The following is a 20,207-nucleotide window of genomic DNA, read 5'->3' on the forward strand; positions in this document are numbered from 1 at the left end:
TGTCCAAAACCACCAAAATAAAAAAAAAATTATAAAATTTGTGTCCAAATACAAAAAGTGATGAAACCAAAAACAAAGAAAGTCCCCTTTAAACATATAAGTAGTGCTCCAAAAATGTTTTTTAAGATAAGTGTAATACAGAGAAAAGACTCCACGGATCCACACCTTCCTGTGAATACTGATGTATTCCGCACTCACCAGAGATAAGAAAAAATTGCACTTTATGGATACAATATTATTTATCAATTCCCAGGGAAAATTTCCCCTCCATAGCCTCCTCCATATACCAGAACTTCCTTACATCCAACTTCAAAAAGGATTTCCCCTCATACCGACCAGCGTGCGCTCTACTCACCCGGATATGACGTCACACGCTCAACATAGGAAACTGGAAGTATGTCACTAACGCATTTCGCCCCTCCTCCAGGGGTGAGTGGAGTGCACACCGGTCGGTGCATTCCAGGGTCATCTTGTAGATGCTTAGAGTTGATCTCTTACTCAGTGCTGTCAGTTTGGATTACTTTCTGGAATCCGTTTTATACTAGGAAGTCTGTTTTGGAGGATTTTGTCAATTGGCGAATTATTTTAAGTTATAATGTGAGTAGATTGAGCGCTATTTTATTCAATTAACCACTTCCAGTCCGGACACTTTCACCCCCTTCCTGATCAGGGCAATTTTCAGCTTTCAGCGCTATCACACTTTGAATGACAATTGAGCGGTCATGCAACACTGTACCCATATGAATTTTTTACCATTTTTTTTGAGACAGATACAGCTTTATTTTGGTGGTATTTATTCACTGTTGGGATTTTAATTTTTTTTGCTATGTAAATGAAAAAGTCCAAACATTTTGAAAAAAATTGTTTTTTTAATAAAATTTTGCAAATAAATAATATTTCATTATAAATCTTGGCCAAAATTTATTCCGTTATCTTTTTAGTAAAAAAAAAATCCAAATTAGTTTATAACCCAAAAATATAATTTTTAAACATTTTTTTTTACATTTTTATTTTAATTTTTTATATTATTTTTTATTATTTTTTTTTTTTACATACTGTCACCCTAGCAGTACAGTACCATGGTGACACTGTACTACTTGAGGGGGGGTGATGAAGATTTTTTTTTTTTTTTTTACACATTGCTTTTACACCCATATAGGATGTAAAAGTAATCATTTCTCTTTCTCTCTGTGTGCATTCTTGCACTCATTGAGAAGTACTGAGTGAGCTGTGATTGGTCACAGCTTGTCACATGGTACAAGGCTGTTGTGAATAGCCTTGACACATGTGACCTCTGTGATCATTCACAGATTTCACACGTAGTAAGCAATGATGTCACAAGTGACATCTTGCTTACTACTTTGCATGTGATCACTGATTGGCCAATCAGTGATCACATGATCGGGGCCTCGTACAGAGGTCCCGTCCGATGATCGGTGTTTCACTGTGTCCGAAGGAGACAGCGGGCATTGGATCGCGGTGCTGCGCGCTCCCAGGGAGCGCGCACAAGCAGGGTGCGGGGAGGCCGTTTATAAACGGCCACCCGACCCTGCACTGCCACCGTCCGGCCGTTTATATGCACCGGCCGGTCGGGAAGTGGTTAAAAGTCTCTGCAATATTGCACTATTGGTTCTCTTTTGTCTTCCTATATAACACATAGTTATGAGGGGAAATCCCTTTTGAAGTTGGATGTAAGAAAGTTCTTGTATATGGAGGAGGCTATGGAGGGGAAAGTTTCCCTGGGAATTGGAGGATAATATGGTATCTATAAAGTGCAATGTATTTGTATCTCTGGTGAGTGTGGAATACATCAATATTCACAGGAAGGTATGTATCCGTGGAGTCTTTTCTCTGTATTACACTTATCCTAGAAAAACATTTTGGAGCACTATTTGCATGTTTAATGGGGACTTTCTTTGTTTTTGGTTTCATAACCAGTGTCTGCAGTCAATCAGCTGTACCATTTGATCAGTGTATTCTGACAGCGGTGGGTGTCATTGTCAGAATGTAATGTTCTGGTGGTGGGGAACCTCCATCAACAATCATCAATCACTTGGGTGGATGAACAAAAAGAAAAGTCAATGTATATGGCAAGGTTATGTGTATCATTAAAATCAGACAATATCGGTCACCATGAATAATAAATCCAAGATACCCCAATGTCCAATATATATGAATATTGAAAGTTCACCTTTTGCACAAAAATAATAAATGCACATTTTTTTGCAGATAAAAAAAATGTGCATTTATTATTTTTAGCTGGAGGAGCCTGTAAAGCATTGCACCAGCGATCAGCAGATCACTGGTGCCATGCAGTCTCCTGCAGATCTGTCAGTATATCTGCTTGCCCTTACAGGATGTACGGGCAAGCAGATATACTGATAGGAAGAGTCAATGAACCGCTGCGGCACTCCACAGCCCCGTGGTAGTTAATTGAGAACTACAAGCTGACAGCCGCTAATGCAGGCCACAGATGGGGAGAAAAACGGCCAATTTTTTAACAAAAAAACAAAAAAATCGGTTGTTCAATAGGCCGACGTTACATCCAACAGTAAAAAAAAATTGGCCGATGCAGAGAGCAGCTGTGCCAAGTGTTTTTCTCACTCTGTATTCTTAGCCAAGCAACCTGGCCTCCCAATTTTTAGCTTGGCCTTTCATAGTGTTTGCATTAACCAGTACCAGCCCAGGCCAATTCTTTCATTTATCTCCTACATGCAAAAAGCTACTTATAACCTTCAAACCCCCAAAGCAACAGATCAAACCAAGATCTGTTTGACAAGCCAGTAATGGCTTGTTTTTATGAGACCAAAACCAGAAGTGACTAAATCCTTGTTTCTGGTGTCACACGATGGAAGGAACAACATCAGTTCCTCTCACTGTGTCCCAGGACCATGCCACGGGTCTCATCCTTTCCAGGCACCCTGATTGGATGGGAGGGCCTGGTAAAGGATGCGGGGGGGCCCTTCTGCCACCTGTAAAAGTAATCCAGCGGTTGTATAGCTGCTTGGATTACTTTTACTAGAAAGAAGAAAAATCGTGGGCTGAAAAAACGGACTTAGGACTTTAGCTGCAGTCATGATCCTGGTATAACCACTTACATTTTAGGCCCTTTATAAACCCCTACGGAAGTGGTTAAAAATATACTTTAGTTCTGCTTTAGCATTTAGTTATTCTACAATCCATTCTAGTTGCTACTGTTTATTTTTCAGTGTACATCTTCTATTCCTGTATACATTATTATTTAATTTACTAAAGGTAAGTAGACTGTGCACTTTGCAAGTGCAGTTGCTCCAGAGCTTAGTAAATGAGATAAAGCTTCATTTCACATCAATTCCCCAATTACATGCAAATACAATTAAAAAAAAAATTCTTGCATATGATTGGATGATGGAAATCAGCAAACCTTCCCCTCATTTACTAAGCTCTGATAGAACTTAGTAGAGAGTGCAACTGTCTAATAGTAAATCAACCTCAATGTATCAGCGCAACTCTTCAAAATTAAGACACTCTCATCTTCTTTTTAGATCAAGATACAGAGACCAGAGCTCTCCTCGGTGTGATCCAACTTCCAAGATAATGCACAGACAAGGGATCACAATCACAGAAATCTGGCATAGAAGAGTCGGATTATCCAGCGTCTATGTGATCTTCAACCACAGGCGGACTGACAACTTATGGGGCCCTCGGGCAATAGGGGATCATGGTGCCCCTGTGTCCTTGCCCAAACTCAAAAAAGCCTATGAAAAAGGTACCAGGCAGGAGCAGACTGACAACTCATGGGGCCCCCGGGCAATAGGGGATCATGGGGCCCCTGTGTCCTTGCCCAAACTCAAAAAAGCCTATGAAAAAGGTACCAGGCAGGGGTGGACTGACAACTCATGGGGCCCTCGGGCAATAGGGGATCATGGGGCCCCTGTGTCCTTGCCCAAACTCAAAAAAGCCTATGAAAAAGGTACCAGGGGCATCTCATGGGGCCCCCTACTGACCCCAGACCCTCGGGCAGTGCCCGAGTTTCCAAATGGTCAGTCCGCCCCCGTCTTCAACAGCGTTCTTCAACAGGGAAAACTGCCAATGGACATTTCCCATCAACACTTTGAATCTTTAACTTTCATTTGTTATCAAAGATGTTGATTGCACGGAGCCTATATGAACACAAGTTTCCACCCAAAGTTCCATTCCCAGTTTAAAAATCTTGGCTAAATGTTTTCCTCTCAGTTCTGTACCTTTGTCCTCATCTGGCACAATCCTATCGTCCTCCTTCTTTAATCACTTTATTCCCCATGTATTTATCATATTTATCATATTTTTTTAATTTAAAAAAATGTTTATTTTCAAATATATATTATATTAACAATGTTTTGTTGGCTGTGAGAGACTGGACGAAATATTCAAAATGCTGCGCGCAAAATAAAAATAAAATTAAGATCTAACAGAAATATTTTCTTTGCTTTTTTTGGAATGTAACTAGTGCTTTTTTTTTTTCTTTTTCATTTGTTGGCAATGACTAAAACACTTAAAACAGATCTCTCCATGATTTGCAAAATATTGGAAGAAAAATGTGTTCATTATAGTAACCAACTGGAATACTGTTTATATTTTCTAACCTGCACTTTAAAAATGGCAGCTTCATTTTCATTGCTGGTTGATCGAGGTTCGTGTTCACCACTACCATGGGCTCGTTTTGGATTCAGTGTGCTTGAGATCCATGGTCCCTGCAAATTTTTTTAGAATTTTGCTGCGCTGAATTCTTTGTAACCATAAGGCACTGCATGGCTGACAGTCTGTGTAGGGATTTCGTGGATTGCAGGATTGGTGGTTATACAATATACACTATAGTTTTTGTCTGTCTCAGCATCAACTGTAGTTACTGTTTAGATGGGGAAATAAACTGATTTATCTCATTCAGCCCACAGGACTACACAAGAAAAATCCTAAAATGTATAACTAGCCTTAGAATTAAATGTAGAAGATGTATCAGAACATGTGGAACAGGATTCAGCAAATGTAAAAAAAAAGAAAGAAAAAAAAAAAGCATATTTGAACTTGCAGGAACATATTCTGAATTTACCAAAAGCAAAGGCATATCTGGCCAAGAAATTACAGATTCAGCATATGTGGAATACACATGGAGTGAATTGAAAGACTCTGCAGGGCATTAAACATTTTTCACAAGCAGTACTTGAAGAAGGCATTTCTGCACATACAATTACAGTCTCCACGGTTGTTGTAGGCATTTCTGAACATGAAGTTCTAGTGTAGCAACACCCCCTCAGGAGCCGCTGATTGTATTGGGTTCTCTGTTCTTTACTGGACCCCGCTAAAGGCCTCAGCTCCTCTAACACTCACACAAACAGCAACTCCAAAGCTTTGAGCACTTAGTGGCCAAACCTTGAAATTAGACATAAGACAGGTTAGCAAACTTAGTGGCGCTTGCTATTCCAAACACCTCGAATAACTCATTGCAGCATCGCCATAAACTTGCCAAATCATGTCAAGCGTCTCTGTGGCAGATTTGCCCAGTTTCATTCAGAATTTTACATTTGCTCTTTGTTCTAACTTTCTGTCCATGATGAAAGGATGATTTCTTTTGGCACACTGACTTATGAAGTTTGGTGCTTCCTGTGACTGTGCATGCAGCCTTGAACTGCTATCTCTTGGTGTGTTACAAAATAAGTCTAGAAACTTTGATACCACCTCGTACAAATACATTTATGTTGATTCTAGTATAGGGAGGAAACTATTCAGTCTCAGGTCACTCAAGAAGACATATGGCCACTCAATGAGGTTGGATGAAGTTGGTGCTCCCTGTGACTGTGCATGCAGCCTTGAGCTGCTATCTCTTGGTGTGTTACAAAACAGGTCTAGAAACTTTGATATCACCTCGTACAAATATATTTATGTTGATTCTAACATAGGGAGGAAACTATTCAGTCTCAGGTTACTCAAGAAGACATCTGGCCACTCAATGAGGTTGGATGAAGTCGGTGCTCCCTGTGACTGTGCATGCAGCCTTGAGCTGCTATCTCTTGGTGTGTTACAAAACAGGTCTAGAAACTGTGATACCACCTCGTAAAAATATATTTGTGTTGATTCTAGCATAGGGAGGAAACTATTCAGTCTCAGGTCACTCAAGAAGACATCTGGCCACTCAATGAAGTTGGATGAGGTCGGTGCTCCCTGTGACTGTGCATTCAGTCTTGAGCTGCTATCTCTTGGTATGTTACAAAACAAGTCTAGAAACTTTGATACCACCTCGTACAAATATATTTATGTTGATTCTAGCATAGAGAGGAAACTATTCAGTCTCAGGTCACTCAAGAAGACATATGGCCACGCAATGAAGTTGGATGAGGTTGGTGCTCCCTGTGACTGTGCATGCAGCCTCGAGCTGCTATCTCTTGGCGTGTTGCAAAACTAGTCTCGAAACTTTGATACCACCTCGTACAAATATATTTATGCTGATTCTAGCATAGGGAGGAAACTATTCAGTCTCAGGTCACTCAAGAAGACATATGGCCACTCAATAAAGTTGGATGAGGTCGGTGCTCCCTGTGACTGTGCATGCAGCCTTGAGCTGCTATCTCTTGGTGTGTTACAAAACAAGTCTAGAAACTTTGATACCACCTCGTACAAATATATTTAGGTTGATTCTAACATAGGGAGGAAACTATTCAGTCTCAGGTCACTCAAGAAGATATATGGCCACTCAATGAAGTTGGATGAGGTCGGTGCTCCCTGTGAGTGTGCATGCAGCCTTGAGCTGCTATTTCTTGGTGTGTTACAAAACAGGTCTAGAAACTCTAATACCACCTCGTACAAATATATTTGTGTTGATTCTAACATAGGGAGGAAACTATTCAGTCTCAGGTCACTCAAGAAGACAAATGGTCAATCAATGAAGTTGGATGAGAAGCTGTTTAGCCTTAAACTCCATAAGAGCTTCTTTACTATTATAGAAGTAAGGATGTGGCGCTCCCTTCCACAATCGGTGGGTTCAGCAGGAAGTGTCACTTATTTAAAAAAACTTTGAACACAATATACAGGGATATGGAAAGTGGTAGAGACATAAATAAACACACACACACATTGAACTGGGTGGATTGGTATCTTTATTCAACCTCACCAACTTTGTAACTATATACTTGTTTGGTCATCAGGTGACTGACTGACAAAACTTGACTTTGCAAAGTTAAAAATAGTTAAATGTTTTTCGGTCATAATTTTTGCTGAACAGGAGCTGCTCCTGCTGTGACTATTCCTTTTAGTTGGTGAAGTAGTTTTACATTTTTTCTTTTGGTGCATCTCTTCCATGTTATCACTTGAGAATTAATAACTTTGCAAAAACATGAAAAGTGTGAAATATTATCAACATAAAAATTAGTATTAATTGAAATTCCTCTGCAAATTGTACACTTACAAATGTGGTACCAAGTGTTTGGAAATGTCTGGAAACGTACATGAGACTAGGCCTCAAGACTGTTAATTGGTGAAGGACTTTTCCCTTTTGGCTTGAGACATGATGACCTGGTGTTCGTACTTGGGTTCAGAGGATCGACCTTTTAGGAAATACAGAAATGCAAATTTAATATAACTAGACTGTAATTTGGAACTAAACTGTATCTGAGCACCACAAATTGAAAACACTCTTTAATTCACTCACCCATCCATCAATGTCTCCATGCTTTGCATATATTCATACCTACACTCAGGTGGATATACACAGAGAGCACTCTGAGACACCTATTGATCATTTATTGCAGAGGAGTTACTGTAGGACTTTTCATTACTGTTTATACTGTTAATTACTTATACTGTTCAATGCTCATAGTGCTCAATACTAGTGCTGCTGTTACTAAGCTAACCTTCCTTAGTAACACAGTGATTTAGACTAACTGCTATGCTATAGTCTAGTATTTACATCAGTTATCTCAGAGGGTTACCGTCGTTTGGTATAGGCACCTGACCTACAAACATCAGCCAGATAAACTGTGGGGCCCAGTCTGTATGGTGGTGCACTTAATTACCCTTTCCCCTTAATTCTGAATGCAGTGATTTGTTTTCAGCATTACTAGGCAAAAGTCTCCTCCTGTCCTGATCTGCTAAACAGTGGTAAAGTCAGAACATTCGCAGCAGCTCGCAAGTTCTGGTACCCAGAGAACTTTGTCCCTGATGCTCACGTGTCTATGATCCTGAGATGTTCAGTTCCCCAGCACTCTGGTCCTCAGTGGCTCTATTCCCAGCACTCTGGCCCCCAGTGTCTCTCTCTCTGTTCTCAGCTCACTAAGCACACAGGGTATGTACCACTTCGGTCTCCACATAGCAAGATCCCCACTCTCTATCTTAATGCCTGGAAAAACTCCACACTCTCCTCCCCTTGCATGCCTGTCTCTGTGGAGATTACAGTCTGTCCCCCATTCATTCCCATGGTCTGATGGTTTTTTTAGCTACAAGTCCCATGATCCAACACTTGTGAGCAAATACACGTGTACATGCATAAAATGTTAATTTTAATGTATCATAGCTGTGCTGGTCCGTCCTGCCCCTCTGACTCCCCCTAGTGTGTGGAGGCAAGACAGCACCAGTAGAGCCAACCAGGGAGTCCCACATTGCATAGAAAGCAGCCGCAGCCAGCATCTATGTACCCGCCTCCCCTCGGGGAAACCGGGCACCTCGATTTTCTAAGGAAAATTTCTGAAAGTCTTATATTGTCTTTGCCCCCACACAGACTAAGCTATACCTTATTAACATACACTGCAGGAGTGTGCATGGTACACACACACACACACACACACACACACACACACACTTCTGCTGTGCTCTCTATTCATATTTTTATTGTATTTGTAAAATGAAAATGTGATATGAATTTTAAAAAAGATTCTTAAATGTTAGTTTAGAAACTTAGATATTTGAATATAAGTGTTACTCATGCTGACCAGGGGCGGACTGACCATTTAAGCACTCGGGCACTGCCTGAGGCCCCGGGTCAGTAGAGGGCCCCATGATATGCCCCCGGTACCTTTCATTGGCTTTTTCATAGGCTTTTTTGGGTGTGGGCGAGGACACAGGGGAACCATGATCCCCTATTGCCCGAGGGCCCCATGAGTTGTCAGTCCGCCCCTGTGCTTGACCATCATTATTCTTGCCCAAAATTTCTTGCATTTACGTTGCACAAATTTGCATGTACATGCACATATGAGTAAAATAAATTCTAGCTCCCAGAATGGAATTTTAACCTCTTCAAATTAACATTTTATGCATGCACACATGTACAGTATTTGCTCACATGCAGGTACAAATTCTGACCGCCAACTCAGATTACTATATTTTTCTTTTTTACTTATCTATACGCAGCACCTGACTGTGTGTAAGGCAGGGGCGGACTGACAACTCATGGGGCCCCCGGGCAATAGGGGATCAGGGGACCCCTGTGTCCTTGCCCAAACTCAAAAAAGCCTATGAAAAACGTACCAGGGGCATCTCATGGGGCCCCCTACTGACCCCGGGCCACCGGGCAGTGCCCAAGTTTCCAAATGGTCAGTCCGCCCCTGGTGTAAGGACACATAGAAAAAAAAGCAAGTTGCATTTACACCCAAAAAAAATGCCCAAAAAGGGTTTTTTTTTCAGCAGTGTGCAAGAGGCCCAAAAGTGACCCCAAACCTTTTTAATTTCCCTTTATGATGTAATCATTTCTGCCAACTTGATGTAAATACATGGGACTGCAGAGGCTAGAGATTTATGATGTATGGGGATCGCGAGGATTGTGAGATATGAGAATGGACACAACCTATTTATAGAGTAACAGGCACTATATATTAGTGATTTATGGATCACATTCCTCAACCACCTACCTATAGTTTAATATAACTGATACATGGTGTTTGCTTTTAGTTATATTGTGATGGAGTATTGTATAAATAGCTATGGATCAAAGTACAAAGCGGGAGTCACTTTGGGAATAAACTATGCAACCAACACTTTAAGAGGGTGCAGCCTATTGTAGCCAGGTACTGGCACAAAGTCTTTTTAGGTCATGTTTAACTGAACTACCCCAAACTGTTGTGGGACAGCAAGTCCCAGCATGTCTGTCTATAATTTTCCTATTGACTTTCATTGCTCTGATTGGCCCAGAACAGGTGGCAGAGGGGAGAATGTGCTGAAGAAAAGGATCACGTGATGTGTATGCACCTTTATGTAGAATTGTGTTCTGTTGGGGAAAAAAAACTACAGCTCCCAGGAGCCCAAGCAACTGAAGAGGAGAGGGAGAGAAAACGTTTATAAATCACCTGGGAAAGTTTGGGGCACTTGCCGTGAGACCGGGGAAAGAGACAGGTATTCAAGACAGAGTGCTGAGATCACTTCCCTCCAGCCCGTGCCCCCTCCCCTGACTTCTCCAACAAGATCAGTAATAGAACCATCAGTCCCTCCCCTCATGCCAGGGTACTAGGTGTAATCCTAGACTCCCTTCTGTCCTTTCAGCCCCAAATCCAATCGCTGTCCAAATCTTGTAGACTTCACCTCCGCAACATCTCCAAGATACGCCCGTTCCTAACCTCGGAAACCACTAAGCTACTTATTCACTCCCTTGTTATATCTCACCTTGATTATTGTAACTCCCTCCTCATTGGCCGATCTTATCGCAGGCTATCCCCTCTTCAGTCTATCATGACAGTAATATATGTTAGTTAACCCCCATGGCAGTATTCCTGAGTGCATCTCGGGGTTAACTTTCAGTACCAGAAGCGGTAACCCAGAGCTACTGCAGCGTTGTTCAGGGATTCTCTTGATCACTTACCTTGTCCTTCGCTCCCGCGATGTCCCCCCTGCAGAGTCCCCGGCCATCTCTTTCGGCCGATGCCGGCTTCCGTTCCTTGCGAGTGTCGGGACGTTCAGGCCGTACGGGGGACATAACTGGCGGGAAATTCAAAAATTTTAAAAGTGACATTCACTCAATACACTAAAACCTGATAGTATTCCATTCCTGTATCAAACCATTTCACATACATTTTGTCCCGAGTGCTTTGTCCGGCGCCCTGCCTGCATTTTTACTGTTCTTTCTGCCTGGAAACTGAGAAACGTCCATGGCGTCCAAAAAGCGTCCCTTTAGGTCAAAGCGGTTTTAGACCGGCTAGAGAACAGCGATAGTAAATCAGAACCACTTGCAGAATTGAGTGATAATGATTCGTGGGGGAAATTCGTCATCAGACACTGAAAACGATTCTGCGACTTTGCTCAGCGATGTGCGAACTTGGCGCTATATTTCAAATTTCAGTGTTTTTGGTTTGATTATATTATTGAATTCAATTTATTATTATATGATTATTTATTATATTATAATTTATGATTTCATGTTTCAAATTTTATCATACCCGGAATGTTTACTAGACTCTTGTTCGGACAGATTTCAGTGAGTTATTCCTAAGAATTACAAGCTTACAATAAAAAAAACAACATATTTCCATGCAAAAAAAATGTACCGCTTTGAGCACAGAAATACTGACATAATCAGACTGCTAGGGAGGTTACAAAAAAAATAGATTCAGTACATGCAGTTTTAATAGTGGTTAATGCAGATGCTAAAATTAGTGTATGGTAACGTTCATTCGCACGCTTGACTAGTTGATTACAAATTATATAGGTAATAAAATACTATGCAGGAACTAATCGATGAGACCATACTGACATTTCTTTTATAAAGTCAGAAGTGCCACGTTATATAATTTTTTTAACACTAGGTGGCAACAAAAACGTGATTGTCATAGGATCAAGTACAATGGTTACTAACAAAAAACATGTAATGGTGTACTAATATAATAAACCATCATGTTTACATTACGCCTAACTATTGTGTCCATACCTTAGTATATAGTGGGGTATCCATTGTGTCCATCCCTTTGCAGTATAGTTGGGTAATTATTATATCTATCATTTTGTAGTATAGTGGAGTCAATATGGTGTCCAGCCCTTTGTAGTATAGTGAGGTAATTATTGTGTCCATCCCTTTGTAGTATAGTGGGGTAATTATTGTGTCCATCCCTTTGTAGTATAGTGGGGTAATTATTGTGTCCATCCCTTTGTAGTATAGTGGGGTAATTATTGTGTCCATCCCTTTGTAGTATAGTGGGGTAATTATTGTATCCATCCCTTTGTAGTATAGTGGGGTAATTATTGTGTCCATCCCTTTGTAGTATAGTGGGGTAATTATTGTGTCCATCCCTTTGTAGTATTGTGGGGTAATTATTGTGTCCAGCCCTTTGTAGTATAGTGGGGTAATTATTGTGTCCATCCCTTTGTAGTATAGTGGGGTAATTACTGTGTCCATCCCTTTGTAGTATAGTGGGGTAACTATTGTATCCATCTCTTTGTAGCATAGTGGGGGTAATTATTGTGTCCAATTCTTTGTAGTATAGTGGGGTAATTATTGTGTCCATCCCTTTGTAGTATAGTGGGGTAATTATTGTATCCATCCCTTTGTAGTATAGTGGGGTAATTATTGTGTCCATCCCTTTGTAGTATAGTGGGGTAATTATTGTGTTCATCCCTTTGTAGTATAGTGGGGTAATTATTGTGTCCATCCCTTTGTAGTATAGTGGGGATAATTATTGTGTCCAATTCTTTGTAGTATAGTGGGGTAATTATTGTGTCCATCCCTTTGTAGTATAGTGGGATAACTATTGTGTTGATCCCTTTGTAGTATAGTGGGGTAATTATTGTGTTGATCCCTTTGTAGTATAGTGGGGTAATTACTGTGTCCATCCCTTTGTAGTATAGTGGGGTAAATCTTGTATCCATCATGTTGTAGTATAGTGGGGAAGTCATTGTGTGCATCCCTTTGCAGTATAGTGGGGTAATCATTAAGTCTATCCATTTGTAGTATAGTGGGGTAATTATCATGTCCATCCCTTTGTAGTATAGTGGAGTAGTGAATATGTAGTACCCTCCTAGTTACACTAGGTGGAGCTAAATCCCTGATGGCTAGAGAGGGGCTGAGTAGCAGTTCTGGTGAGATAGTGAGAAGGGTCAAAATCTGGTTAGGACTGAGAGGCCAGCCCCTCTGGAATTTCCCTCTGCTCTGAAGTTCCAGTAGAGGGCCTTGGAGCAGTGGGTGGATCTGAGAAGTGGTTGACTGCTTCTTTGAGGGACCTCAGCCAATCCCCAACAGGAGGTTTGGCAAGGGGCAGGACTACCGTAAGAGGAGTAATTGGAGGAGGAGAGTGTGGTGGTGGAGGAGAGGAGTGTGAGTCAGGAAGATGTGAGGCTGCCAGGAGGTCTGCTGGGATGGGGCCTAAGTGCGAGCCTGGAGACAGAGAGAAGGAAACCTCAGGACTAACTGGTTCCCACACGCGTGTGTGAAAAATGCTGATTGACTGGCTGTGCAGGACTATAGGGGGACCCAAATTCAATAGCAACCCTTAAAAGGGTAGTGCTACATTTATATCCATCTCTTTGTAGTATAGTGAGATAATTATTGTGTCCATCCCTGGTTGCATAGTAGGTAGTAGATAATTAATGTACCGAGTCCCCGGTCACACGGGTGCAACTTTTCATGCGATTTGATAGCTTCTAACAGGGGCGGACTGACAACTCATGGGGCCCCCGGGCAATAGGGGATCTTGGGTCCCCTGTGTCCTTGCCCAAACCCAAAAAAGCCTATGAAAAAGGTACCTGGGGCATCTCATGGGGCCCCCTACTGACCCTCGGACAGTGCCCGAGTTTCCAAATGGTCAGTCCGCCCCTGGTTTCTAATCGCATGACAAGTCATGCCCTTCCGCAATGGAAGCAATCATATCAGTGTGATTCCAGCTCCATCGGAGTCACACTGATTTTGAAAGTACTTCATGAATTACTTTTTGCAAGATTCAGCTGTGACTTGCATAGACATCTGTGCATGAAGTTGTACAGATGTCTTACAAGTCGCACCTGAAGTCGCACTGACATCCAACTTTGAAATCGTGTGATTTCAACTGAAGTCGCATGATTTCAAAGTCAGATTTGGTGTGACTGAAGACTCATCCTTGTTTAACTAGTGGAATCGATTGAAGCCCATGTAGATATCTACAACTAGATTGTTGATTCCTCACAGATGTTTTTACATTTTATTGATTTTTTTTTCATTCAAACATTACAGTTAGTTCTAGGCAACCCACTTATCCCTACTAAAACCCAACACAACCTAAACTTCAGACAGTTCAATGGACCAGTTGTGGCAGTGCTTGGCAGTCTGTAACAATGAGCAAACCGAGGGAAGTTCAACCCTCTGAATGTTTGCTGATCCCAAGAAAAGAATTCAATAAACCCAAACATAGCCCAAATCCCACTGAAGTCAGTAGGGAAATCTTGTAATTTTTTAATGTCCTTTTTTGAGGCTATTTTACAAGTTTTTGTAAAAAAAAGTGTCATGGGTAGATGGGCACTGCCACAATAGACATGAACCAATCCAAAAAAATGTAAAAAAAATACTGTTATTTAATGAGCTTTAAAGGGCAACATTAAAAATACAAAAATTCTTTAAACGACACACTTGGAGGATGCCTTAAACTTACACATGAATTTGCTCACCAGTACGATATACTCCTTTAACCACTTCAAGTCCGGACACTTTCACCTCTTCCTGTCCAGGCCAATTTTCAGCTTTCAGTGCTGTCAGACTTTAAATGACAATTGCACGGTCATGCAACACTGTACTCATATGATTTTTTTTAGCATTTTTTTGAGACAGATAAAACTTTATTTTGGTGGTATTTATTCACCACTGGGATGTTTATATTTTTTGCTATATAAGTGGAAAAGTCCAAATATTTTGAAAAAAAAAATGTTTTTCTTATAAAAGTTTGCAAATAAATAATCTTTCTTCATAAATCTTGGCCACAATTTATTCCGTTATCTTTGTAATAAACAAAAATCACCCAAATTAGTTTATAGCCAAAAATTATCATTTTTCAAAAACATTTTTTACATTTCTATTTTTTATATTATTATTCATGTTTTTTTTACATACTGTCACCCTAGCAGTACAGTGTCACCATAGCGACACTGTACTACTTGTGGGGGGTGATGAAGATTTTTTTTTTTTTACACTCATTGCTTTTACACCCATAAAGGCTGTAAAAGCAATCATTTCTCCTTCTCTCTGGCTGAATTCTTGCAGCCATTGAGAAATACTGTGTGAGCTGTGATTGGTCACATCTTGTCACATGGTGCAAGGCTGTTGTGAATAGCCTTGTACCATGTGACCTCTGTGATCATTCACAGATTTCACACGTAGTAAGCAATGATGTCAGAAGTGACAATGTACTGCGGCCAGGAGGCAGCTACAGGCAAAGCGACGTACACGTACATCGTTCTGGCTGTTACTATGGTAACATTGTACTATTCTGATAAAAATATTAAAAATTAAAAAAAAAATAAAATAAAAAATACCATTTTGAGATTTTCTTTTTTAAACTGCTTGCCAACTGCTTACCCTCATTTTGCAGGTGAGCAGCAGCTCTTGGCAAAGCGTCATAATCTTGCGTTGCTTCGTATTTTGGGGTGTGAATGCATCCACGCCCCCTGCTCCCCCCCTCCCCCCCCCGGTCAGTCCAGGGAGAGAATAGAGAACACGGCACCGAGTAAAAGCACTACATTTTACACGCACACATTCGATTAGCACATTTAACCCTTTGATCGCCCCTATTAACCCTTTGATCGGCCCATCACCCAGCCAGTGCCATTAGTACAATGTCAGTATATAGAATTTTTCACTGATCACTGTATTACTGCCACTAGCAGATAGTGTCAGGGTAAGTAAGCGCCCCACCCAGCCAGGGTCAGCTAACATGAGATTGCCCGCACGCTATTGCCCGCACGCTATTGCACTCACTCTATAGGTCACTGATCACCGCCATTACTAGTATAGTGTTTGTACAGATCAATATATTGATCACGTACAGAACTATACTAGTGCCTCCTTTGTATAGTGTCCCCAAAAACGCAGAGTTAGCAGGATCAATCCCGTTAGCTGCCAGCACTAGCGTTTAGCCCCTCTGCTGCTTTTCATGGAAGATTTGTACCAATTTATTGTGGACCAAGGCAATTTATACACAATACATCGCCACCCAACCAAATTCAGCTCTTGCCAAACAATTCGCATGGAAACCTATCACGGTTTCTGAATTTAAAACTTTATTGGGCCCAACCCTCAACATGGACATTACAGAAAAGAATGAATTGTGGTCATATTGGTCTACAGACCCGATTCATCATATGTTCTCTGCTATTACATATATGCCCAACATGGACCAGCAATGTACTGGTATGTCGCTGGACTTTGAGTGGTTGTACCGGGATGATGCCTGTAGCTACAGGCATCATCCTGATATAATTTTTTCAGCTGGTGGTCGGCTTTCATTTAAAAGCAATCCTAGTGGCCAATTAGCTGCTGAACTGTTTTTACGAGCAGCGGGAAGGGATATCCTCCCCCCCCCACTCCTGCTACCTTCCACAGTTTTCTTGGGCTCTCCTGTCCCACAGGGGAATCTGAGGATGCAGCCAGCAGATCCGCTGGCTGACTATAGAGCTGATCAGAGACCAGAATTACTTCAATCATCTCTATAGTCTAAGAAATCGGAAGCTACGAGCATTTCATCACTTCAGTTTCGCAGGATATTAACAGCGCCATTTGTAAATTGGGAAAGCATCTGATCACACTGATCTTGGTCTGATAGACCCCAGATTTCTCAAAAATGAAATGGATACCTGTCAATGCCTATTGCAGCCAGAGGGCTATTTACTTTCCCTGTGATAGCAATAAAAGTGATTAAAAAAAAAGAAAGGGACAGTGTAAAAATAATAATAATAAAAGAAAAACCCTTTGCCCCTCCTGCGCGCACGCACCTGAGTGTGCAAGCGGTAACCCCGTGATGGTATGTAAACAGCGGTTGCACCATGCATGTGAAGAATGTTATTCTCTAGGGCCTCTGCTTTAAAAAAATATATAATGTTTGGGGGTTCAAAGTAATTTTCTAGCACAAAAACAGTTTTTTCATGTGAACAAAAAGTGTCAGAAAAGGCTTGGTCTTCAAGAGTGGGTGATGTGTGGCATAAGCTTCGAATGATGGCCCTGAAATGCCAAGATAGTAGAAGCAACCCCTCCAAATGACCCCTTTTTGGAAAGTAGGCACTCCAAGGCAGGGGCGGACTGACAACTCATGGGGCCCCCGGGCAATAGGGGATCATGGAGCCCCTTTGTCCTTGCCCAAACTCAAAAATGCCTATGAAAAAGGTACAAGGGGCATCTCATGGGGCCCCCTATTGACCCCGGGCACTCGGGCAGTGCCCGAGTTTCCAAATGGTCAGTCTGCCCCTCCTCCAAGGTATTTGCTAAGAGGCATGGTGAGTATTTTGCAGATCTCATTTGTTGCCACGTTTTTGGAAAACAAAGAAAGAAAACAAAAATTGACCTTTTTCTTTTCTTTCTTTTTTGAAAACCCTGTGACAAAAATGATATCTGGAAAACACTCACTCTGCCTCTTTTCAAATTCCTTGGGGTGTCTACTTTCCAAAAAGGGGTCATTTGTTTGTACTATCCTGGCATTTTAGAGCCTCCAAAACTGTGATAGGTAGTGCAGAAGTGATATGAGGAAATATGCCCTTTGAAAGCCTGGAGGTGGTCATTGGATTTTGGGGGCCTGTATGGAGCTAGGCTGCCAAAAAGTCTCTCACATGTGGTATCCCCATACTCAGGAGAAGTAGAAGAATGTGTTTTGGGGTATAATTCCACATATACCCATGGCTTGCATGAAAAGTATATCATTAAAGTGACAACTTTGTGTAAAAAAAAACAAAAACAAAAATTGTCATTTTGAAAACATTTGTGGCAAAAAATAAAATGTTCCATGGACTCAACATGCCTTTCTGCAAAATCCTGGGGGTTCTATTTTACAATAAAAGGTAATTTGGGGGAGGGGGTTTGTACTGCCCTGGCATTTTAGCACCTCAAGAAATGTGATAGGCAGTCAGAAAGTAAAAGCTGTGTAAATTCCAATATACAGTGTATACCATAGTTTGTAGACGCTATAACTTTTACACAAACCAATTAATATATGTATTGAGAATTTTTTTTATCAAAGACATGGAACAAAATACATTATAACTAAATTTTAGTTTTTTTGGATATTTTTTATAACCAAAAGTGAAAAATATAGGGGTTTTTTTTCAAAATGTTTGGTCTTTTTTTTGTTTATAGCGCAAAAAGTAAAAACTGCAGAGGTGATCAAATACCACCAAAAGAAAGCTCCATTTGTATGAAAAAAAAGGACATAAATTTTATTTGGGTACAGCATTGCACGACTGTGCAATTATCAGTTGAAATAGTGCAGTGCCGAACAGCAAAAAATGGCCTGGTCATGAAAGGGGGGTAAATCTTCTGGACGGCAAGTGGTTAAATTAATATTACTATTATTATCATAATAATAATAAATAAACACCTAAAATCAAACAAAAAAACCCCAAAAATAATAAAAATACATTTTTTAAAAATACACAAATGAATACAAATTATTATAAATAGATACTTATAATAATAAATTAATAAAAATTAACCCATAACTTTAACCCCCTAAAACCTAAAAAAGTTAAAAAACATCAACAACAAAAACAACCAAACAACAACAAACAAACAACAACAAGCAACAAACTAAGGACAAAAACAACCAAGCAAACAAACAAACAAACAAACAACAACAGCCAAACAAACCAACAACTGCTAACAAACAAACCAACAACAACAACAACCCAACCAACAACAAACAAAAACAAACAAACCAACAACAACAACCAATCAAACAAACTAACAACAAACAAACAAACCAACAACAACAAAGGAACCAACAATGTGTTTCATGTACAGTGGAAAATAAAAGTCTACACAAATATGTTCAAATGTCAGGTTTCTGTGATGTAAAGATAAATCATGTCAGAACTTTTTCCACCTTGAATGTGACCTATAAACTGTACAACTCAGTTGAACAACAAACTGAAATCTTTTAGGTGGAGGGAAGTAAAAATAAAAAACTAAAATAATATGGTTGCATAAGTGTGCACACCCTTAAACTAATCCTTTGTTGAAGCCCCTTTTGATGTGATTCCAGCACTCAGTCTTTTTGGGGAGGAGTCTATCAGCATGGCACATCTTGACTTGGCAATATTTGCCCACTCTTCTTTGCAAAAACACTCCAAATCTGTCAGATGACGAGGGAATCTCCTGTGCACAGCCCTCTTCAGATCACCCCACAGATTTTCCATCAGATTCAGGTCAGGGCTCTGGCTGGGCCATTCCAAAACTTTCATCTTCTGGTGAAGCCATTCCTTTGTTGATTTGGATGTATGATTTGGGTCGTTGTCATGCTGAAAGATGTAGTTTCTCTTCATGTTCAGCTTTCTAGCAGAAGTCTGAAGGATTTGTGCCGATATTGACTGGTATTTGGAACTGTTCATAATTCCCGATACCTTAACTAAGGCCCCAGTTCCAGCTGAAGAAAAACAGCCTCAAAGCATGATGCTGCCACCACCATGCTTCACGGTGGGTATGGTTTTTTTGGTGATGTGCAGTGTTGTTTTTGCGCCAAACATATCTTTTGGAATTATGGCCAACAAGTTCAACCTTGGTTTCATCAGACCAGAACACATTGTCCCACATGCTTTTGGGAGACTTCAGATGTGTTTTTGCAAAATTTAGCTGGGTTTGGATGTTTTTCTTCGTAAGAAAAGGCTTCTGTCTTGTCACTCTACCCCATAGCCCAGACATATGAAGAATACAGGAGATTGTTGTCACATGGACCACACAGCCAGGACTTGCCAGTTATTCCTGCAGCTCCTTTAATGTTGCTGTAGGCTTCTTGGCCGCCTCCCAGACCAGTTTTCTTCTCGTCTTTTCATCAATTTTGGAGGAACGTCCAGTTCTTGGTAATGTCACTGTTGCGCCATATTTTCTCCACCTGATAATGACTGTCTTCACTGTGTTCCATGGTATATAATGCCTTGGAAATTCTTTTGTACCCTTCTCCTGACTGATACCTTTTAACAATGAGATCCCTCTGATGCTTTGGAAGCTCTCTGGACCATGGCTTTTGCTGTAGGATGTGACTAAGAAAATGTTAGGAAAGACCTACTAGAACAGCTTAATTTTATTTGTGGCTAATCAGGGGCACTTTAAATGATGGCAGGTG

The 20,207-nt window shown here is 40.7% G+C and overlaps 1 protein-coding gene across 1 annotated transcript in view; it reads left to right on the plus strand.

Annotated features, from left to right (window-relative positions):
* Positions 1-4,436, plus strand: part of LOC149453963 (uncharacterized) — a 39,711-nt gene extending 35,275 nt beyond the window's left edge. The window contains exon 11 of the mRNA XM_089687996.1: positions 3,525-4,436. Within this exon, the coding sequence (XP_089544122.1) occupies positions 3,525-3,560 (36 nt within the window). The 3' untranslated portion in view covers positions 3,561-4,436. The remainder of the gene's footprint in view (positions 1-3,524) is intronic.
* Positions 4,437-20,207: the final 15,771 nt, after the last annotated feature.

This window comes from Staurois parvus, unplaced genomic scaffold (assembly GCF_062004578.1).
Source record: "Staurois parvus isolate SC_StPar_1 unplaced genomic scaffold, SC_StPar_1.0 ptg000444l, whole genome shotgun sequence".
Taxonomy (NCBI): domain Eukaryota; kingdom Metazoa; phylum Chordata; class Amphibia; order Anura; family Ranidae; genus Staurois; species Staurois parvus.